The sequence below is a fragment of the Panulirus ornatus genome, chromosome 56, assembly GCF_036320965.1.
Source record: "Panulirus ornatus isolate Po-2019 chromosome 56, ASM3632096v1, whole genome shotgun sequence".
Lineage (NCBI taxonomy): Eukaryota > Metazoa > Arthropoda > Malacostraca > Decapoda > Palinuridae > Panulirus > Panulirus ornatus.
In genome coordinates, this window is record NC_092279.1 from 29303838 (window position 1) to 29327997 (window position 24160).

General features: G+C 47.4%; 1 protein-coding gene across 18 annotated transcripts in view; it reads left to right on the forward strand.

The window, feature by feature from the left end:
• LOC139766043 (muscleblind-like protein 1) overlaps positions 1–24160 on the forward strand; it is a 1286706-nt gene that overhangs the window by 1064481 nt on the left and 198065 nt on the right. For 17 of the 18 annotated variants that reach the window (XR_011716773.1, XR_011716774.1, XM_071694170.1 and 14 more), the window contains one exon: positions 21588–21716. The exons of the other annotated variant lie outside the window; for it this stretch is intronic. Coding sequence is in view for 15 of the 17 variants with exons in the window: in XM_071694170.1 (XP_071550271.1) it covers positions 21588–21716 (129 nt within the window). In the remaining 2 variants the exon portion in view is untranslated. The remainder of the gene's footprint in view (positions 1–21587; positions 21717–24160) is intronic. 18 annotated transcript variants of the gene reach the window in all.

Below are 24160 nucleotides of genomic sequence, written 5' to 3' on the forward strand. Positions count from 1 at the left end.
TCCGGGAAGACACTAGCGATATTCACTCAGGGAAGACGCTAACGATATTCACTCAGGGAAGACGCCAACGACGTTCACGCTTAGGGAAGACACTTAATATTCGCTGAGGGATCACTTAACGATATTCACTTAGGGAAGACACTAACGATATTCACGTAGGGAAGATATTGACGATATTCACGAGGGAGACGAGTAGCGATAATACTGTAGGGGAGACAGTAGTGGTGTTCACGTAGGAGGACAGTAGTGGTCTGGTGGGTAAGGTAACGAATGGTCCGACACTTTCCTCAGACCTTCAGACGCCACTCACCCAGGAGAGTTAATGTTCAGGTCCGATCCCCATAACACACTAGCCTGTGTATTAAGAAGATACCCGACCGTTATTCACATGAGAACCTGGGTAATTGCCCAGACTGTTTTCTCTTGGGAAAGACAAAAAAATGATGATAATTACCCACTTCGTGTATGAAGACGAAGTACTGGGACAGAATATCCTGTCATTACTTATATAATAACAAACGTGATATTCTTATGGCAATATTTAGGCAATACTTCTCAAGGTGGTATAATGGTCGCACGATATTCTCCGTATATAAACAAAGTTCATATGGGTAGGACACTTTAGTCCAGTTTCCTGAACAGCCCATTATTCAAGCAATAACAACGCTGAACGCTTGGTATTCAAACATTATTCATATAAAGATATTATTCATACGATATTCCAGCACGTCGAAATGCAATGGGCCAATACGTACACGGGTCCTGGTTTGGTGTGGTGCGAAAGTCGGGATGCTGGGTTGTGGTGCGAGAGTTGGGACTGCAGTGTGGTGATGTGACAGTCAGGGACGCCGGTGCGGTTTGGTGTGGTGGTACGACAGTGGGGGACTTCGGTTAGGTGTGGTGGTGGTACGACAGTGGGGACGGTGGTGTGGTGCGGTGGTTGTACGACAGTGGGGGACGGTGGTGTGGTGCGGTGGTGTTACGACAGTGGGGGACGGTGGTGTGGTGCGGTTGTGGTACGAGTGGGGACGGTGGTGTGGTGCGGTGGTGTTACGAGTGGGGACGGTGGTGCTGTGTGGTTGTGTGATAGACTGAGGACGCCGGTGAGGTAGACAGCGTCGAAGGAGCCAGTGACACTTTTCTTAGCCCTGGGGGTGTGGGCGTGCCAGAGGGACGCCCACTGGTATGTTTGTCCTCTTTCTACCCTTCCTGTCTCTCCTCCTCATGAGCAAGACTCCCTGCCATCTCCCCAGGCCCCTCCTGGCTTCCCTCTGACTGTAGACCTTCCCTGCCATGTTCGTATGGCTGCCTCTCCTGCAGGAAGGCGACAGGTGGCGGCTGGGGCATAGTGTACCGGTGCCGCAGGCGACATGCTTGCCAGATGCACCAATGTCCAGGTCACCCGCGGCTCCACCCCTGCCGCCCCCACCACACCTCCGCACGCCCCTCCTCCCTCTCCCACCACACCTGCTTCTCATGACGGACAAAGGACGGGCCCTGCTCCTGCAACATTCCTCTGGCCTCTAACATCACCAGTTTTCTCCTCCTTTGGCCAATTTGCGGGTGGATCTTGTTCTGCCCCACCGCTCACCTGACCTGCCCAGGTCCTGGCCGTGTGCCTCACCTCCAGCACACCAACACACACACACACACACACACACACACACACACACACACACCAGTCCTGAACCTTCTCCCTCACACCTTCTCTATACACGTGATCCTCAACCCCCCACCACCACCACTGCTGAGGCATACCTTTTAATCCACACACACAAAAAAGATCGTGCTTAGAGATGGTACAAAGGGCCATTATTGTATTTCTAGGTCCATGAGACTGCTTGTATGGCACACCAGTTGGTTCATACAGTCTTTTTAAGTCACGCTGAGAAGTTTCAGAAATTGCTTGTTATGGTCCAGTAGGGAGGGAGGCCTTCAGCCTTGTCATGTAGACCCATGTTGTTAGTCTAACACCAACGGAATCATTGTTGACGCTAGCCAGCTGGTGGTTTGTCTGACACAAAGAAAAGATATCTGTAACGCTAGACAGTTGGGTACTATATGCCGAACCAGATATCGTAGGAGGCTACACATGAGAATTTCACAAGACATCTTTGGAAGTTCAATTATATACATGTGTATCTGGGTGGATTAGGCCATTCCTCGTCTGTTTCCTTGCGCTACATCGCTAACGCGGGAGACGGCGATTGAGTGTAATGAACAAATGAATGAATATATAAGTCTTTGAAGTGACTCCTGTGTATTGAGTCCTGGTGTCACATACGTGTGATACAAACCAGACGTAATATTTCTGGTCCTGATCACGCGCGGTCCACGGTGCTGGTGGATGTCACCTGTGCTGCTGACTGCCTAGGGGGCGTTACATGTGTTACTGGAACGTGTGACAGGAAGACTCCGCTTCATGTGTACGTCCAGTTGTTGCCTGTCTTCGCCTCCTGCACCCATCGACACAGGTAGTGGTCCACAGTGTCGTGAGGGTGACATTAAAAGAACTTCAGTGTTTTGATGTGTAAGATGTTTTCCAGGATGTAAATTCATGGGAGCATTTTTTTTTTTTTTTTACCAAGCTGGAGGAAGGGTTTATGAAGTCGTTATTCACTTCAGCCAAGACTTGTGGTAAAAGCTTGTCAGGAAGATTATGTATGTTTTTTTAAATAGAAACTTTTTTTTCCATGGTATTGTTGTGGGCTAAATCTGATCCCTTTTTCAAGTGTATATTGCAGTGCTTTCACAGGCTGGGGCCAGATTGAAAGCAAACAGCTTTGATGGGGGGGAAAATGCATCTCCCAAACCCCGATAATGTTTCTCTTGACTCCACTCGCCTTGATAGTGACTTCACGTACGCCTCCTGGGAGATTTGCCTGTTATTATATGCAAATTTTATACGCTTATGATAACAGCATTGTTTGTTAAGGTGGGGAAACCATGGGTGCTGTAAGTCGTATTAATTGTGGATTTTTTTTATTTTCGTTAAAGGTTTTGGTTGATTTCATTCGGGTAAGTGTTTGTTGGGGGTTGTTAGGTTATAGGTTGTGGAGTTGTGGAATGTCGAAGTTTTTAATAGTTTGCGACTGTCAAGTGTGTTTTTGATATGAAGTGCGATCGTGGGGTGGAGGAAGGTATTATAGATGGGATAGTAAGTTGTGAAGTGTTTAGTGAGTCAGGTGTTGAATGCAAGCCGATCAGGTGTGTGAGGCGTTCGATAAGCGGAAAAACACAGGACGAAGTAATCAAGAAAACCATCATCCATCTCTTTGGGTATTGCATTCACAACCTTGTTCTCGGTGTTGTGTGAATACAACTGATATTCCGTTCTGTCGGTGTTCCGTTGGTATATTTAGACTACATGTAGGAGTTACTGTACGTGTAGGTGTTACGGACAATGATTCAATATTGTGAACACTGTGTGCGTGTCAGTGGCTTTCGGTGATATTCGCCTTTCTGTACAGGGAAGAGCATTCAGTGTGTGTGTGTGGGTGGGTGGGTGGATGTAGCATTGTGATGTTACCATATAGCTTTTGAGGAACTTTTATTAGCTGTGTTTGGCCTGCGTGGAAGTCGTTAATATAGTCTTAAAAAGGATTGTTGAGGTCAGCGCTGACATATGGCGCAGAACTGTATTTATAGATATGATCAGAACAGAAACAGATAATACTTGCATGTTATTGGCCTCTAAAGAGTAAAGATATATAGATAGATAGATAGATAAGAAATTTTCTAGCACCTTGCTGTAAAGGGTTAATTGTTTTGACATATATGACACTAGGAGACTGATAATTTCTGTTTTCGGAAGCATATACTCGTTACAGGTGTGTGTGTGTGTGTGTCGGGGGTAGGGACAGCTAGTGGTGGTCATGCTCACACTATACGTGCCGTGAGGTGGAGGTTGGAGTAGGGGAGGGTGAGGCCTGACGTTAGGTCAGGGGAGACAGCTTTGTTCCTCTGACCCCTTGACCCGACCCCTGCATACCACGGCTCATCTTCACCCCTCCACACACACACACACACACACACACACACACACACACACACACACACACACAGCCCACTGCCTTTCCACATGGGTCTCTCTCTCTCTCTCTCTCTCTCTCTCTCTCTCTCTCTCTCTCTCTCTCTCTCTCTCTCTCTCTCTCACACACACACACACACACACACACACACACACACACACGCACACACACACACACTGTGAGTGCAGCTCTCCCGCCTCCCTCCCACTGAACACGGACCATCTTCAGCTCCTCAGGTCATGCCCCTCGACCGGTGCAACTTCGCCCGGGTACCTACCGTGCCTCCTCCCGGAGCGGGTTCGCTCCTTGGCATAACTGGTGGTGGGCATCTGCTCCTCCTACGTCAGGAGCGTGGCGGCTCGTTAAGATACCTCCTGCAGTTTATGGCCGACATGAAAGTATCGGTGTCGAGTGTTGGCCTCTGGGGTACCGTAGTGTGTGTGTGTGTGTGTGTGTGTGTACCTGCTGGTGGTAGGGGCGTCGTTGTGAGCCTGTCATCACCAGTGCTGTGAGCTCACAACACAACCACACAGGTCACTGTACTCTGAACTTGAGTCAGTCATGGATGTTACGGTCTATATGCATTATGATGGTAGACTCACAAGCTTGACCCATGCACCATGTGAGAATTTTCTCCTCACCACAAAGTTACACACACACACACACACACACACACACACACACACACAACACACACACACACACACATGTGCGTGTGTGTGTATATATATATATATATATATATATATATATATATATATATATATATATATATATATATATATACACATTAATGTGTGCGTGTGTGTGTATGTTTATACATTTTCTTGCGAGAGAAGGGAAAACGAATACTAGTTTTGTGTGTTTTTGGTAGGTAAAAGGGGAACTGAAACATTCCAAAGGTGGGACCAGAAGAAGGAGCCATGTCAGGAGTGCACATTCTCCTCGAAGCCTCAGGCTGGGATGTCTGAATGTGTGTGGATGTAACCAAGATCAGAAGATAGGAGAGAGAGAGAGAGAGAGAGAGGTGGTGTGTTTTAGGAGAGAGGAACTTGGATGTTCTGGCTCTGAGTGACACCCAGGCCAGTAGAAAGAGAGAAGAATGGTTTGGGAATGACCTAGGGGTAAAGACGGGTACGTAAGTGGGCGAGAGCAATGGAAGGGGGAAGCATTTTAGGTGGAGGAGTGAAGGGAACATGCTCGAGTATAAGGAAGTAAATGTTCCAGACTGAGGTGGATGAGAATGAAAGTGGATTGTGAGACGAGGCTTATTCTCAGTATTTATATGCACCTGGTTGTGGGAGGAGTCAGGAAGTGAGGCAAGTACCTTTTTGGAGGAGCTGAGGGAGTGCGTCACCAGCTCTGATGTATGTGATCAGGTTGTAGCTGGTGGTGGTGGTGGGAGGTTCACATGCCAGAGTGGATGACGTCGCAGTGGAGGGTGTTGCTTGGGGTGGGGGTGTCCAGAGTTGCGTGCTGAAAACGAATTAGTGTTTGTGAATACAGTGCTTGGTTTGAAAAGGTGCATATGCAAGTATATATGTGCGTCATTGGGATTGATGATACGTGGGTCTGTGGGATTAATGATCGCGTGGTCATTATTAGGTAATGTAATAGTTGTGCAAATGAGAGATAGTTGGATGTGAAAGTGTTGAGGCAGACAGTTCGTGGGATGTTTGATCATTTCCTGGTGGAGGCGAGCGTGAAAGTTTCGTGTGGCTTGAGGAGGAAAGGTAATGACGTGGGTGTATATGGAGAAAGTAGTAAGATCATCAGCAGATGACAAAATGTTGTCATTGTGAGACTAAGCTCAGGTGGTGGGTACTATTGGCGTTTTGGCTTTCTGTGGAGGTATTAATCATGTGAATGGCAAAGTTTGTGGCCAAAGATTTGGACACAGAGTAGAACACTTGTGTCTTAGAATAAGGAAAAAAAATAGAGCCTTTTAGATATAGGTCTAAACAGACCTTGGAAAAAAATATCACAAAACCTTATTGTTAATAACAAAATACCTGATATGTTAAGTCTCTATCCACTTTTTGTGTAACTAGTCAGTAAAACTTACCTTGTGTCACTGTGTAGTGTATGTAAGGGATCACCTACAGTGAATCAAGTTTTTCTTTAATATCTTAGGTAATATCAACCCGCTAGGGTCTTAACTATGATCCTCCGTGACCTCCGTAATCCTTTTGCGCTACCGCTCACATGATGAACATGGGGTGCACAATGTGTGTACCGTGGTTACAGGCACAAATCAAATCAGTGAGGAGAGAATGGTGAAAATGGGTGAGCTAGGGGAAAAGAAGCTTGTTCGTGGAGATACCGTGGATGAGGAATGGTATAAGGTGAGGGTAAAAGAAGCCAGAGGAGTGGCTGAGAAATGGAAGATGTATAGGGAGGCATTACTTATGTCAGGCGGAAGGTAGGATGTGGGCTTTTGAGAGGGGTAGTGTGTGGTGGGATGAAGAAATCTGGTTTCCTATGAATGAAAAGAAGAATTGTATGTGCGCCACCTGCAGGGAACGCGTGCGGTTGATTTTGGTATGTAAGAGAAAACGGCAGGAGGTAAAGAGAAAGGTGCAGGGGCTGAAAAAGAGGACAAATGAGAAACGGGGTGAGGGAGTATCGACAGACTTATGGGAGAACCAGAAAATTGTTTTGGAAAGAGGTTAGTATTGTGAGAACAAGAGAACATATAGGGACATCAGTGAGGGAAGCAGATGATGAAGAAGTTAAGAAGAGATGGAGAGAGTATTTTGAAGGACTGTTGAATGTGTTAGACGACAGACGTGGAGTCATGGCAAGTGCTTTAGTGGAAAGAGAAAGGTGAAAGCCTTTGCATAAGATTAGGAGTGGTTGGAGAGGATGGAATTGCAATTGAATTTCTTAAGAGAGGGGGTGACAGGGTTGTTGAATGGTTAATCAGCATTTTCACTGTATATGTGGCTGAAGGTAAGGTGACTGAGAGCTGGCGGAATGACTGCAAAGTGGCATTGCATGTAGGCAAGAGGGACGAAAGTGAATGCTCAAATTGCAGAGGTGTAAGATGTATGGAAGAGTGGCGATTGAGAGGGTGGTGGCATGCACTCAGCATCAGACTGGGGGAGTCGTGTGGGTAGGAGTGGTAGATGATGTGTCGACCAGATGTTTGCTCTTAAGAAAATGTATATATATAGAGAGAGAGAGAGAGTGAGAGCTTTTTTATGCGTCATTTCTGAATCTGGAGAAATCGAGAGTTGCTAGAGATGCTTTGTGAAAGATGTTTTGTGGATACATGATGTGGGAGGAAAACTGCTAGTTACTGAGAGGAATTTTTGTCGAGAGGTTAAGGCATGTGTGAGAGAGTAGGAGAAGAGGAAGGTGGGTGGCTCCAGGGGAAGGTGGATCTGCGTTAGGGAGGTGTGATGTCGCCATGGCTGTTTAGTCTGTCAGTGGGTGGAGTGGTGAGGGAGATGAATGTGTGGATCTCGGAGTGAGGGACAGGTCTACCGTATGCTTGTTGGGGGGTGAGTCTGTTGCTGTTGGCTGAGGACATGGCTCCGGCGGCTGACGCGAGTGTGAAACTGCAGAAGCTGGTTTACAGTTTGAGAGTGTGTGCGTGTGTGTGTGTGTGTGAAAGTGGGAGTCTGAGAGTTATTATGATTTGAAGTAAGTTAATGCGGTTCAATAGGAGAGAGAGAGAGAGAGAGAGAGAGAGAGAGAGAGAGAGAGAGAGAGAGAGAGAGAGAGAGAGAGAGAGGCTGATTTGAGTGCGAGTGTGAATGTAGAACTTGGAAGACGTGGACTGTTTTAGATACCTGGCTGTGGACGTGGGAGTTGATGTAAAACACGGGGCGATTAAGGAGCAAAAATTCTTACAAGCATTGAAGATAGTGTAGAGAGAGAGAGAGAGAGAGAGAGAGAGAGAGAGAGAGAGAGAGAGAGAGAGAGAGAGAGGTCACAGTATTTGTAAGAAGGTTAAAGACAGTTATGTGTGATGGTGCAGCAGTCCCAGTGGTTGAGGGTAAGAGTCGTGGGTTATATAACATATAGAAATGACAGAAGGGTCCATGTGTTAGGAAGGAAATGCTTAAGGACTCTATGTTATGTGAAGGAATTATGTCTTGTACTTATTTACGAGTGCGTACGACAGGATCTTGCTTAAAAAGACAAGGCAGACTCGGATCACTAACCACAGGAAAAATCGAGAAATATAGAGAACGAGTTCTGTGAGTTACGTGTTGTCATGTGTTACGTTTGAAATAGACAAATTATTTTCATGGAGTGAATGCCAACGGCTCTCGTGTGCGTAAGGTAGAAAGAAAGGACAGCAACCTGGGTCAGATGAGTGAAACTTGTCAGCCACGGCTCACCGCGAAGCCGTCTCTCACTTTCCCAGTATCCAAGCAGGTAGCGCTGATGATACCTACCTAGGCGCTGGCTGCCTACCACCTACTAACAGGAGAGAGTTGTGGTAGATGAGTAAAGAGAGAGCTAGACCGAGTCTGCTGGAATGGTTTGGACATACAGAGAGGATGATTGACGAGAGACGGAAAAAGAGGATATATATTTTAGAACAAGGGCAATGGGGAGACAGAGAAGGGTGGAGTGAAACAGGAGGGTGTGAGGCGTGCATAGAAGAAAACGAATTGGAACGATGTGTATACACGGGGCAACGTCATGTCATTGGGTTGAACTAGGGCCGTAGGAAATCAAGGGAAACCACTGAAAGGTCTGTGGGGCTTTGGTTTGGATAGGCTGTGATATAGACGCGTAATTCATGACAGATATACAGTGGATTTGTAGGAAATGAGGCCATTCTTTGCGATCTAATATATATATATATATATATATATATATATATATATATATATATATATATATATATATATATTGTTTTTGTATGTATTTGTACGGATAGAAATTATGTATGTACGCAACCAGATATAGATGTTACCGGACTCCGCCTGCATTTGGGTACATCGCGAGTGAAAAGTCACGTTTAGCGAAGCTGTATCATCGTCAGTGGGTGGAGGGCGGTGCAGTCTTCTCATGGAAGTTCTCGCTCCAAAGGAGTCCATTGTCTCCCAGCTACTGATTGTAGCGCAGCTCTGAGGCTGTAGTAAACCTCGTGGAAGAGAAGAAGTAAATCTGCGTGTAGAATTTCGAGTACGATCCTTAACGTGGGGGGTATTCCATCGCACTGGCATATTCTCTGAGCTTTTAAGACGTAATTGTGTGTGTGTGTGTGTGTGTGTGTGTGTGTGTGTGTGTGTGTGTGGGGGGGGGGGGGGGGGGGTGGTTTCAGGTGCTCGTGGTGATTCAGGTCAAATTCTTTCCTTTGGATCGTTAAGAACCCCAGCAGTTCCTTGCTTGTGCTCAGTAGGCGAGAGATTGTCTTGCCTTAAAACAACAAGAACAACTCTCTCGTCTCTACGATGGTCGATCATTTGCCGACAGCAGATCGAACTGAACTGATCACTTGATATATTCCCTACACGACTGTCGTGTTTGTGGGTTGCATCATCTTGACGTGGGTTTGTGCTGCTTGATCTGTGCCAGTATTTGTATTTCTTGGTGGTTGTAGTTCCTGTGGGTTGCGTGTGTCTTGGTGGTTGTAGTTCCTGTGGGTTGCGTGTGTCTTGGTGGTTGTAGTTCCTGTGGGTTGCGTGTGTCTTGGTGGTTGTAGTTCCTGTGGGTTGCGTGTGTCTTGGTGGTTGTAGTTTCTGTGGGTTGTGTGTGTCTTGGTGGTTGTAGTTCCTGTGGGTTGTGCGTGTCTTGGTGGTTGTATTTTCCAGTGGCAGGCCATAGTGGCGGCTGGAGTTGGCCGAGTCGAGTGTGAGGGAGGGAGGAATTCGAGTCAAATGAGCGAAACAGTGGTGAGTGGCGACACAAAGGTGCCGCTGGTGCCTCCCATGGGCCGTCCATTACCGGGATTGAGCCAGTCTGGCCCACAATACTGGACTCAGTGCTGTGATCACGCTCTCTACGCCCACATCCCCTCCACCGCCACCCCCATCCCTCTGTACCCTAGCTCTCTGTACCGCCGCCTAATGTACCCGGCCAGAGAGGGAGGTCCTCCACCCGTGGCTGATGTAAGAGGTGCCCCATGGGGGAGGGGTACATCTCAGGGGTTCCTTATGTTACGTCACAACGTGTAGACTCGTTACACCAGTGCCTCACTAGCTCCCCCCGAAGCACTGTGGTACGACCCTTGGGCATGATGGCCTTACCCTTTGACCTGACCCGTAAGGCTCAGGTCAAAGGACAAGGGAAGTTACATCGTACATCGTGCTCAGGGATTTGATGATGTCCCTGTGATGGCTGGCTTGGATAGCCGGCCCTTCGTGTCGTCCCCTGGAGGGGCTTGAAGACACCCATACCTGGGTGATGTCGCCTTATGTCATCCCTGCTGGTGTGTGTGGTGACGGCTCGCTGGTGAGAGCAGTACACGTGGTGCCGACCAGCAAGCAGCAGTCGCCAGACATGTTGCACAAGGCTCTTCCCGGCGCAGCCCAGGACGATACTCCCTCAGCCACGTCCTCACGCCTTTCCACGCCTTAATTACCTTGCCGCATACCGACCTCGTGTCTTGTTAGCCCAGCCTTCACATAATCAGTGGGGAGGTGTTCGCCACCTCGGCAACACCCTCCCTCCCGGCCACAAACACTCACTCACCAGACGGCGGCCGTGGATTCACTCTCTCATCTTCCTTCTCCATTCTTGTGCAGATTAAGTTTTAATTCGTCTCGAATTAGTTTGGTTGTTGGGGCGTATGTCACAGGATTGCCCCTCTCTTGGGTTGAGGGAGAGAGGTGAAGAATGTATGACTTGGGTATACGAACACTTTAAGAGGCGAATGAACTGTATTTTCTCCCTTCGAGAAGCCGTGGATGGTGTAGCTTGATGCCGATCCCATCATTGCATCTCACTGGGCGACCAGTGAAGCTTTGGCTTCATATGTGCAGAGGGGTGGTTCTTGGAGACACAGACATTTGCATATTGAATATTGATAGTCATGGTCGTTCCTACAACTTTATACTCAAGTACAACTCTTTGTGTGCCCATTGACGTAGTCCGGTTCTTCGCGAGACATCCTTATTTGTGGAACTGGTGATGGTCGGCTGCAAAGCGAATGATTTCGATGGTCTACGAACACATTTGACGCGACTCTGGTCACGTGTCGTACGTGACGCCTCGTGGACCGGAAGCAGCGGGTTGAAGACAGGGTTATAGGGAGTGCGTGGCCTTCCCTCACTGGCCTGGGCGTCAGCCACGGGAGGCGCCGCCGGCCCCTATGATGCCACCTGTTTCTGTCTGGTTGTGGCACCATTTTCCGCGCCTTATCTCGCTCGGGTTCTGGTGCTGTATGTGTTGTAGCTGTCGCTCTGCCTGTCTTTCTCTCAGGTGCCACCTGTCTAGCTTTGGCTCCGTCTGTCTGGTTCTTGTGTCGTCTCTGTGGCTCTATCGGTCTGGCTCTGGTGCCACTGGCTCTGCGTGGCGCAGGTGGCACCTCTGGACTCCGTCTAGCCTCACACACAACCCCAGCCTAGTCCTGTGTACAGGTGTGTGTTTCCAGACGCCTCCCAGCCGTGGTTGTCTGTCGAGAGAACATGAAGCAGCAGGGGTCCGGCCGCTGGGAAGAAGAAAGTAATCACAGTAATTTTTGAGAAAGACAAACAGAACGCCGTATGGGAACATTGTTATTACCAGGGGTCGTGAACCTTTATAATGGAGATTGTATAGTGAGGTAGGCTTGCGTTGGCTTGAGAGAGGCAGGGTGGGCTGTTGGGGGAGACGTGGAATGATGTATGGAGGGCTGTTGAAAACTGGAATGGTATAAGAGTCAGGATTTAGAGTTCAATAATTGGTTGTAGCGTCGGCAGTATTTCCCACAAGCCTTCCTCTCCGTGAGAGTTGTTCTCCCCTGCGTGTGATACCGTGTTGGTTCCACTTGTGTACATCTGTAGTTCGGTTCCCCTCGGCATGTCACGCCTCTACGTGTGTATGGTTGGCCCTGTTGGCGGTGGTGGGTAGTATTCTTCCGTGTGTGTACTGGATGCATCTCGTGTGTCTGCCAGGTGAAGTAACTGTCGAGGGATCCTCTCTCTCTCTCTCTCTCCCCACTCCTGCCACCATCATATAGGAGATGCCGTGGATGCACCGTGGTGCTGTCCTCTGCACCGTGAGTGCACCGTCTTCGCACCGTCACTACCATGAGTGCACCGTGGTCGTACCCTCAGTACCACGGGAGGACGCTGGTGTATAAGGTTTAATCCGGGCGTGTAGTCGCCTCATCTTGCTATTACAGCGACGTGTTGCCGGGATTGCCTCAGTCCGGCCAGCTGTCTCACAAGTTCCCTTATAAAAACACCGTAATGACGCCACTCTCGCACCAGCTGCTGCCTGTCCGGAGGCCTGGCTTGTGGGGCTAGGGACCTGGTTTGAGGGCTGCGAGGCCTGGCTTGTGAGGCCAGGCGGCCTGGCTTGTGGGGCTGAGATGACTGGCTTGTTGTGTTGGAAGGCCTGGCTTATGAGACGTGGCTTGTTGGATAGGAGGCATGCCTAGTGTTTGGGGCTTCGGGGCCTGGCTTGTGGGGCTGAGAGGCTTGCTTTGCGGGCAGGGACGGCTGGCTTGTTGGGTTGGGAGGCATGGCTTGTGGGTCTGGGGACGTGGTATGCTCGCTTATGGGGCATGGATTAAGGCTTGGGAAGCTGAAATGCCTTGCTTGTCGCGCTGGCAACGTAGCTTGTGGGGCAGGGAGACGTGGCTTGTGGTGAGAGGCGGCGAGCGAACTTGGGTCGCGGGTGTAACAGGATCTGGGGGATGCCGGGGATTAATAAGGCAGCCAACAATCCTGAAACGGATATGTTTTATCCTGTCTAATCTAGCTTGGGGAGGTGGGGAGAGTGGCTTGCCCCAGGGGAGTTGGCCGAGGGGGGAGTGGCAGGGTTGATCTTAGAGGGATGGGGTTCTTGAGTTGATAGCGGGGGGGGGGGGGGGTTCATCTTGAAGGGGTGTTGTCCTAACATGTTGGGGTGGAGAGGGTTGATAGAGGAGATTTGTGTTCTTCAGTTGTTGTGTGTGTGTGTGTGTGTGTGTGTGTGTGGGGGGGGGGGGGGTATGAAGGGGTATGGACCCAGGGGGAGTGGGGTCGTCTCGTCAGTGGTCCGTGATGACTCCTGAAGTATGTGAAACGGACGAGAAGCAACGAGGACCCAAAAAAAAAAAAAGAAAATCGGACGGGAAGCAACGAAGACAAAAGAAATCGCAACAAGTAGTACGTAAACGGCTATTGAGAGTCAGTATGTAAGGCAGTGATACACGTACTGCGCACAGAAACACCGGGGGAATATCACAAGGCGATATTGGCAGCTGGGAGGAGGAGGAAGAACAAGGAGGAGGAGGATGGCCGTAATAAATCATGTTGTTATTGTTGTTGGTGCGAGTATTGGCGGATCTCATGGAGGAAGAATGTACCCGGAGCCAAGACGAAGACCTCCCCGGGGACGCTGCCGTGCCAGGATGGATGCCTCGTGGAATTGACGGCAGGGAAGGGGAAGGGTTGGGGCGGGATATACACCCCAGGAGCCAGAATGCAAATGCTGGGGTGTGTGGGGGGAAGGGAAAGGTGGCCGACATACAGTAATGGAGAACGTGGTCAGAGGCCTGTGAAAGGTAAGGAAAGAACGAGTCAGGCGCAGAGCAGGTGAATCAGGGAACAAGGAACGGAGAAGCTCCCAGAAGGGACGTGGTGAGTTGCTATTCGAGGAAAGACTAAAACTTGGAGACCGTAGGAACAAGAAACGGAATAGATCGAGAAAAAGAATAAAAAAAAAAGTATCTAGGAAGACGAATAAGGGAACTGAGAAAACACATAATACCAAAGGAAACTGTTATTGAATGTGACAAATCGAAGAAAGGGACTAGAGGAAAGAGAAAATCCTCACCACAGGCAAAGGAATAAAGAAGTAAACATTACAACAACAAACTGAAAGAAAGGCGAGGATAAGAATGGGAATGGAACAGGAGAGCCAGTGGAACGGGATATACAGATCTCTTCCAGCGACGATAAAACCCAAAGAAATGTTTAGATCAGCCAGGGAGGTTAAGGCACTGGGAGAGAGACTGTTGGTATTAAGGGTGGAGCCAGTGCCTCACAACATGAGATAAAAACGCTAATTAAACCCCACAGTCATTACTGTCCCCCCTGAGGAGTCACCAGGGCTTCATCAGGACTGAGCATCATTTGGTATTGCACGCCCCGGACCCTGGTGGTCTACACAGCGCGATTCAAGGGGCCGTATCAAGTGGCGAACGACACCTCATTTGTAGGTAAAACTGCCCAGTTGTTTTTGTGGAGGTGCTCAAGAGAGTGTTGTCCGGCGCAGTGTTGAGGAGGGGGAGGTTGGGTGTGTCCAGGTCTTGCAGAACGGGACCAGGAGCATGTAGCATGGAACCAGGAACGCAAGAGACGTGCTCCCAGGGTATACCGGAACTCAGAGCAAGGAACGTAACACACGGAACAGAAGGAAGGTTGATGGCAGTTGCAGGTTCATGTAAACCCTTGGTATGATATTGTAAACGCACATCCCGAATGATGATGTAGGAATGCTTCTCCAACATTCAGCCATCCCTGCCATTCACCATTGTCACCACTACGTCTGCCGTCGTTACTTTTCACCACCACCACGACCCAAAGCCTTGGTCTAAAACATAGCAAATTAACATGGTCACCAAAACTATCCTTGCGGCACCCCTTCACTCCCCCCGTTGTGCAGAAGAAAAAGGACTTTCGCCCTTTACTTACTCCTGGTGTTTGCCTCTCCCTTATCCAACATGGCTCAAGACGTGATATCCCCTCGTGGACGTCGTCTGTCTGCTCGGCCGCACGCCCGACTGTTCCTTGTGCAATGTAAACGTAGTATAAAGGGTCGGCCATTCATCACGCACTATACTACATGTATCTGGTCGTGTAGCAGTACACAGTTGGAGGTGATTGATGACCTGTGTACGAATATAAAGAGGGTATTGACCTCCCTCCACCCTCATCGTGCGTCTCCTTTGTGCTTTATATTGAGAGAGAGAGAGAGAGAGATAAAAGGATGTGAGGAAACATTCATTCCTGCTCTTTTCAAAGCAGTCGGGGAATCCGGACAAAATTCAGTCTAGTTTGTTATGTTCTTAGCTTGTGGCATGGCTGCCTGGCATACCACGTATCCGATCACTCACCCGAGAGCTACACACAAAGAAGTCAACCCCAATTAATTTTATTTTTATAATGATTTAATTGGTTCATGATTTATTACAGTTACGCATGTTATTCTGTGCGCCGTTGATACCATGCGATGCTCTTGCCTTTGCTGCAGTCGTGCACAGAGCTTCACTGTCCTCCAGAAATACACGAGATAACCACATGGCCATTTTCCTTCATTACCCGCCTCTGTTACCGAACATACATTATGGCGGGAGGTCGGAATCCCGAATGGTTGTCCCGTGGCAGTGATACATTCGCATATATTCTTCCACACGTCTCCTTATCTTCGTGACACATTAGAAATGATATGTTAGGTGGGTATGTATATATAGCGTAGTAGCCAGTATTGTGGGTTACGTACATTATGTGAGCGTCTTGCAACACAAGATGTTTGTGGTAAGTGTGTGGACACATATCACTATCCCCCTTTTTTTTTTATTCCACCTGCGTTCGTTGTCGTGTCTTTCTTCCATATGAGAAACTTTGGATTCCACATCTTATATCTTACTTCTTTCAGAGACGCAGGTGTCCGGTGATGTTCCAACGGGAAGTTTTCTTATCCCTTGAATATAATTCGTATCATCGTTTCTCTACCTCTGGGATAAAGTGTGCAGCTGTTGTAACATAAAGACATCTCAAACTCTTGTGGACGATTAATCTGCCTCTAATGTCATTAGGCTGAAAATTTATCTTTAGCTGTCTTCCCTCTAGCTGTCTTCCCTCTCTCTTCCAGCGACGCTGAGTTCACTATCAATTGTTTTCCCCCTGTCTTCATCAAGCCTTAATTTACAAGCTTAGTTGACTTCATCGACTCTCTCGCTTCTCTTTCACGAAGCTCCTGCTCTCCACTAACTAGCTAGGGTCCTCTGTGTGCACGGGGCTTCAACACACACACCACAAAGAGTGTGGTGAAGAAGTTCTGTTCTCGTCGAGCTGGAACAGCTAATCTAACATCGAAGTCGTGCTAGCGATCTCACGAACTAACCCTCCAAGCTTTTTGTTTTTGTTTTTTTTTACATTATTATCCTCTACCTTATGCCAGCATGATTGCGCCCCTAATACCTTATACCAGCATGATTAGGACCTTATGATCACGCTTGTAACCGTCTCCTTTTCCCTCTTATTACCCGCTCAAAACGCCACCTGAAGCACATTGGGGAAGACTGAGCGAAGTAAACTGTATTGTCCTTGAGATGACACCCACAGCTCGCGAGGTGCTGCAGGTATGGAGATGTACGACCCTTTATCTGTTGTCTCCCATCAACCATAGTTTGATCGCTGTTGCTCTGCATCTTTACAGATCAAGGACTGGATGTAGAGAACCCAAAAAAGAATATCCCCTCATCGAAGTCCCGGTTAGCCTTTCCTTTCTCTTGATATTGACGCAGATCTACCGTCAGTGAGGTCAGATGGCTGGCTCCGTGAACTAAGGAAGTGTGGTAACCGTCTTCATGTCCCACTTGCAGATGTTTCTGGTCTATTGCCATAAATGTTTCCTAACTTATGCAGGTCCATCTTCTCTCCTTTTTTTTTTTCGTTCTGATGACGCTCTAGCTGTCTCTCTTGTCGATAAAGCCAACCCCTTTGGCTCACTATTTTCTTCTTATTTTACTTCGGATAAAACCACCATTACTTTTCCTCGATGTGTATGTATATCACCCTGTGATTCCCCTTACATTCCCGAAGTCCAGAGAATACTCCTCTGAACGCTCCACTTTTTTTTTAAAGAAGAATAAAGCATTGTGGCTGGACGGTATCCCTGCTCGTATTCAAAAGGATTGTTCCACTAAGCTTGCTCGTCCGTTTTGCCTTCTGCCTGAAGACCAGCACCATTCCTCTCCCCGGGAAGCATTTATTGGTTCAGCCCCATCCTGAAGGAGCGAAACTACTTCGATTCTTCCAGCCATTGCCTTGTAGTTTAGACTTTTGCCATTTCAAAAGTGTTTGAATCTCTCTTCGGTTATCTCTTTCTTAACTCCCTTGAATCTTGCAGTCTCCTTCTTGACCACTGGTGTGGTACCCGGAAGGCGGTATCTTCTTGGAAGAGTTTTCCCGCCATACTTGACGTTATCTGCTCTCCACCTCTTTTTGTGTGTACCATATGCCGTGGCCTTTGAAAGTTCGAAAGATTTTGAGAAAGTGGAAAACAAACTCTCTCTGTTCGATTTTTCATCGTTTGTTTTTTTTTCTTCCTGTTTCGTGTAAACTCGTGTCCAGTTTTCTTTCCAATCTGTCCAGTCCTTTTGATTGTGGATGGTCCGGCCTCCCCAGCCAGCCAGCCAGCAGTGGTGTTGGTGCTCAAGGATCCGTTGCATCTCCTGCCGCGTACCATCTCTCTCTGTCCGTGATCTCTCGACCAACAATGATCTTCACGTCTGTTCTAATGACCCATCAGTACTCTCTTGTGTTTCCTTGAAATGTCAGTCGTTATATTTCCTTGTCCTTATTTCATGATGTACCTCCACTGCTACCGTCAGTCCGGACCTAAAAAACGTTTTGAAGTTATTTTTTTTTTAGTTCAATTCCAAGCTTCCAAAAAAAAGAAATCCAGTATCTTTCCTCTTTCTCACCTCACATTTCCTCCTACATTTTAATTTCCCATGAAGAATATGATGTTTGATCACCAAAACTCGCTGTAATACTTGGCTTTGATTTCACCTTTATTCTCGGGAAGACCATATCACTGAAACAGCAGACTGATGGCTTTAAAAATAAGTTGAAAAATAAGATTTTTTCTGCTCATCTTGAATGTATTTTACGTCAGAGCAGAGGTTTGCAGAGGCTTGATGTGTTCCTGTATATCTCAACACATTTTGGTGTGGCTGAGGGACTGAAAACTTTGTTATTATTATTATTATTATTATTATTATTATTATTATTATTATTATTTTGTATAGTGACCGACTTGGCGCAGAACATCACCCAGCCTTGGCGATCTTGAGTGGAAGTAAAAAAAAAAGTATAAGGAAAAGAAAGTATACATTAACGAAGGCACCGCAGGTGCTTGCAGACCTGAGCCTTGAAGGCAGAAAGCAGATGTGGGACGAGGGAAAGACTAAAGAAGGAAGGGAAGACTTACACAGTTCACTGGTTTAGGGAAGGAAGAGGCATTATAACTGCCAGTCATCAAGTGGCTGGGTCTTGCACGGAAACTATGAGAAGCCTCAGCCAAACCCGTGTCACGGGTCCAGTATTTTGCCGAAGGGGACACGCAGACAACTTATGAGAATAATGACCTAAATAATATCTACAGAAAGAATTGCAACGTCGTGGCGTACGGCAACGGAAAGTTGAAGAAAATGACATATATATATATATATATATATATATATATATATATATATATATATATATATATATATATATATTTATTTATTTATTTATTTATTTATTTATATTTTATGCTTTGTCGCTGTCTCCCGCATTAGCGAGGTAGCGCAAGGAAACACGAAAGAATGGCCCAACTCACCTACATACATATGTATATACATACACGCCCACACACGCACATATACATTTGAACGTATACATACATATACATACACAGACATATATACACATGTACATATTCATACTTGCTGCCTTTATTCATTCTCGTCGCCACCCCGCCACACATGAAATAGCATCCCCCCTCCCCCCCGCGAGGTAGCGCTAGGAAAAGGCAAAAGGCCACATTCGTTCACACTCAGTCTCTAGCTGTCATGTGTAATGCAATGAAACCACAGCTCCCAGGCCCCACAAAAACTTTCCATGGCTTACCCCAGACGCTTCGCATGCCCTGGTTCAATCCATTGACAGCACGTCGACCCCGGTATACCACATCGTTCCAATTCACTCTATTCCTTACACGCCTTTCACTCTCCTGTATGTCCAGGCCCCGATCGCTCAAAATCTTTTTCACTCCATCCTTTCACCTCCAATATATATATATATATATATATATATATATATATATATATATATATATATATATATATATATATATATATATATTGATGGCCGTTTCCCGGTATAGTGCAGTTGAACGCGCACTTTCATAGAACACATAATACCCTCCTGCTACCAGGACTCGAACCCAGGACCTTTTGCGTGGTAGTCGGGAATACTAAGCACTCGGCTAAGATCGAGCGGTTAGCGTTTCTGACCACCACGCAAAAGTTCCTGGGTTCGAGTCCTGGCTATTGGAGGGTGTTATATATATATATATATATATATATATATATATATATATATATATATATATATATATATATATATGACTGCCCTTATGTAGTACCCTACATTGCCCAGTGTTTTTCCTGTAATAAACTATAACAAGAAAGGATATGGGAAGTGATCACGTCCATAATTCTTTACCACGAGGAACAAGGTCATCTTCTTAGACGTCACTTACCTTCACCTTATGTGTTTGACTGGCTACACTCACCTGACTGGCCACACTCACCTGACTGGCTACACTCACCTTACTGGCTACACTCACCTGACTGGCCGCACTCACCTGACTGGCCACATTTACCTGACTGGCTACACTCGCCTGACTGGCCACATTTACCTGACTGACTTCACTCTTCACTTTCTCCTCACTCATTTGACTTGTCACTTTCCTCTCACTTGTCACCTTCACTCTCCGTCACACGTCGAATGAGTGCCAGAGCCGCCAGCAAGGGCGATTAGTTCTTTACATTTCCCAAGTATTTTAACCCTTTATAACAGTTTTACTATAGCACTGTTGACCCCCCACCCCTCACATGAACTAGTTGTTGTTATGATTTCAAAGGTGTGTGCATGTCAGTGACGTAGAATATAAGTCAGGATATTGTATTTATTGAAACATATTCTCTCTCCCTCTCTCTCTGTTACACACACACACACACACACACACACACACACACACACACACACACACCACACACACACACACACATGTAGACAAGGAAGGTGTCGTCTCTCTATGATTAGACGAAGGAATTAGGTCAGTATCCCACACGTGTTCAACATTAGCCAAGAGTCGTTGTGGCTCCTCCTTGCGGGAGCCTATCTGGGCAAGCCCTTGCCAGCCACACACTGGTTTCGGTGGGTTATCGCCCCGTGAACAATAGGTTCGTCCGTCAGTGTGTTACATGACTGCCTGGGCCGGGGTCCCTAAGGGGGTGTGTGGGCCCTCCTTGTGATACGGGTGGAGGGGGGTAATGTTGTTGTTAGGCCTGAGGGAGTAGGGTGTTGGCGGGCAGAGGGGGAAGAGTGGAAGGAGAGACAAAAGAGCCTTGTTTTGAAGACCTTTGAGGAAACACACTCTTTCTTTCTATATATAAATATAAATATATTGTGCTCGAGAAACTTAAAAAGAGACATCATTTCTGTGGAGTTGCTAGTGTATCACATTCACCTGACATTAATAATGATGTTACCTTACTGCTGGGAGAAGACTTAGTAACCATTGATGTATGTAAACCATAGCCTGAGCTGTGTACACTAGCCACACCCTCCGCTACCTCCCCTGTATACGCTCCCCAGCCATTGTTGGAGGTGCGTAAGCTGTTTCCACATATCCTGGTCACACTAGTTATCCCAGCTGTGCACCACCACCCCCACACGCCCCCGACACACACACACACACACACACACACACACACACACACACACACACACACACACACTTACACACACTTACACACACTTACACACACACACACGCACACACCGCCTCTTCTGTCTTGCAACAACCTCACAACTGTTATTATGCTGCCTTCCCGCTGTCTACGTCTTCCTCCTACTACTGTTGTACATGTAACCCCCCCACCTCCCCACCACCACCATCACTGGAGACCCTCCCGCCCCCACCCCAGTACTGTGAACTCACTCAAGCATAATTTCATAATTTTTCCAACATTCATGTATTCATACACATAGTCTTGCTCAACCCTTTATGTACACCCTCCCACACGACAACTGTACATCCTCTTCCTGTTGCACTGTCACTGTACCATCCCATTAACTAACTGTACACTCAGCACCTTCTCCCACCATCGCTGGACATTCTTCCCATCTTTTCTGTACACTCTTCCTCACCACTCCCACAACTCCCTACAACCCGCCTCACTTCTCCCCAGCATCCTCGTTCCTTCTCTCCACCCCTCACACACCTTTGCATTTCGCCCTCCTTTTTTTTTCCTACCCTGGTAAACCTCACCCCCGCCCCATACTATCCCCCTGTGCACTCTGCTCCATGTTTAGTGTTAGGCAGCATCAGCAGCAGCAGGAGAGTGTAGCGGTGGCTGTAGTAGGCTAGAATCTGAAGTTGTTCCGTTTCCGTCCCCAGATCCAACAGCCATATTACCCTTGCTACCACCAGTCACCTCACGGTAGGCCACAGGAACAGAGACCGTCCGCCCATTACAGCCTTAACAACACATCAATTCCTCCAGAAAACCTACCTATAATGTTCCCAGTAAGTTTTCCTTCTCATCAGCAGACTTATGAATGGCAGCGAACGCCACCCATCAGAAGCATGACTGGAGACTTACTTCGCTGTTGCTGCTTTGCACAACTTCCCACAGCCGTGCAGTCCCGCGTCGTCAGCCAGAAGCTTTATTATATTCTTTCATGTGTTAGCTACCTGGTTCTGTTTTTTAGTACGTGTGTGTTCTCCTGCCTTCGCTGTATGCTACTAGAAGCAGTGCTACGCGGCGCTAATGTAAAGTACACTGACTTCTAGTAGACGAGCCACGCGTCCTGCATATGTCACCACAGTTGTAACACACACACACACACACACACACACACACACACACACACACACACCTCTCTCTCTGTCTGTCTGTCTCTCTGTCTCTCTCTACCACCCTCCGCCTCTCATTACCTATACGTCATACCCACCACACTCATCACTACTAACATACCACTCCTCCCTCCCCTCCATCCTGTACATATGCTTGCTACTAAAATTTGTTGTACTTACTAACACCTTGTATTATTATTATTATTATTATTTTACTTCCCTTCTAGCAGGTTTTCCTCCTCCCCTCCTCCTCCTCATGAAGAATTTAAAACTTTTCTTTTTTCAGCATTTTGGTACATTAATCCAGCAGGCTTTTTGTTTTCCTATAGTTTGTGGTCTTGGTGTCCCTTTTTGGTATTTCTACTTAACGTCTTGGTATTATGTGCACTCTCATCCCTTCTCATTTCCAGCGTCTTCCTCTCCCAGACCCGCTCTCATTTTCCCACTTTTCCCTCCTCTCTTTTTCCCCCACCCTCCTCGTCCACTTCCCCCCTGTGTTTCCTCTCCTTTTGGGTGTTGTGGCCAGCTCCCTTTCATCCCGGGTTCACTCTCCCTTACGCATGTCATAGTTTTCCCTTCCGTCCACTTTTTTTCCTCCTGTCTCTCTGTCTCCATGTGTGTGTGTGTGTGTGTACTCGTCCTTCCCCGTGTCCAGAATGGTAAATGTCCGTGTCCACTCTCTGCCTTCGCTTTATCTGTTGTTTTGGTCATTGTATTTCACTCCTGCTTTAGCCGTAGAGAGGATCAAGCAAGTGTGCAAGTTCTCCTGTTACCGATCTCTCTAGATCCGCATTTCTTCTGGACCCTCCCCTTTGATTAACTCCTCACCCATATATCTTCATTTACTTTCAGACATGTGCCAGAATGTATCACCATATGTTACGCCAGGCCCGTCACACCTTAACCACAAAAATCCGACTAAAAAAAAAACTCCACATACGTGTGTTCTTTTACTCCCACACGCTCTTTCAGTTGCTGTTATGGCACAGTTTTGAGTATTGATTCACACACCTGGTTTCCCATTCCTCACACCTTCGCTCCAGTGTTTACACTGCCCTCATCGTCACACCTGATTATTATTATTATTTTTGTTTGTTACCCTCCGTTCTGTGTTGCACACCACCACTGCCTGATGTGACTCTGTACGTCCACCAGTCTTGATGACCAGATTGCACGATTTACTTTCTCTCAGACACACGTCCGCCTGTGGTTGGACCTGTCAACCCACAACCCCCTTCCCCGCGAAACACAATACTTTGTCGTTAGCTTTATACATAATAGCTTTAGTTAGCTGAAGGCACAATAGCTGCAATTAGCTTCACCTAGCGTTCTTCGTCCCCGCCCAGATACATGGTTCGTTTGTGGTGCTTTGTTATATGTAGCCTAAGATTTATTTCAGCTGTGATGTGTCAAAACGCGACGCCTTTGAATTCGGTGGGACGCACGACCCCCTGGTGTATTATATGACAGGTGGTCGTGCTCACTGGGTTGATTGGCCAGACCGCTGAAAACGACCCATGTAGTATGGATCCAAGTAGTTGTGGTGGCTCACTGTGTAAATCACCAGCATTACGATCTGTAGTGTGGAACAAGTAGTAGCAGTGGTAGTGGTGGTTAGTTGTGTAGTAGTCCCGCCACCACCACCACCACCTCAGTAGGGTGAAGTAAGTAGTGTAGTAGTAATGATGATTCTTAGCTGTGTAGTGCCGCCACCACCACTACTACCCCTTGTAGGGTGGAGTGATGAGCAGTAGTGGCCGCCCTCCGTTGTAATAGTACCATTGTCACGCCCACCGTAGGGTGAAGTGGTGATTGTGATGGGTCCTCCATGTGTAGTGCCACCATGAGCCACAACCTCAGTAGGTTAGACTTAAGCAGTAGTGATGATGCGCTGGTTCCAAGCTCCGTAGCGCGACTACCACGACCTCTTTTGTCTGTAGTGTGGACCACGTAGTAGTGATGGTAGCACCTAGTTGTACAGCCACACCAGCACGACCGACCTTTGTAAGGGAGGACCTCCACGCTAGTAAATGGTGGTTCCTGGTCATTTAGTGCCACCACCACCACCACCTCGCCCTATTGTGTTATGAACCAGGCGGTAGAGTAGTAGTGGT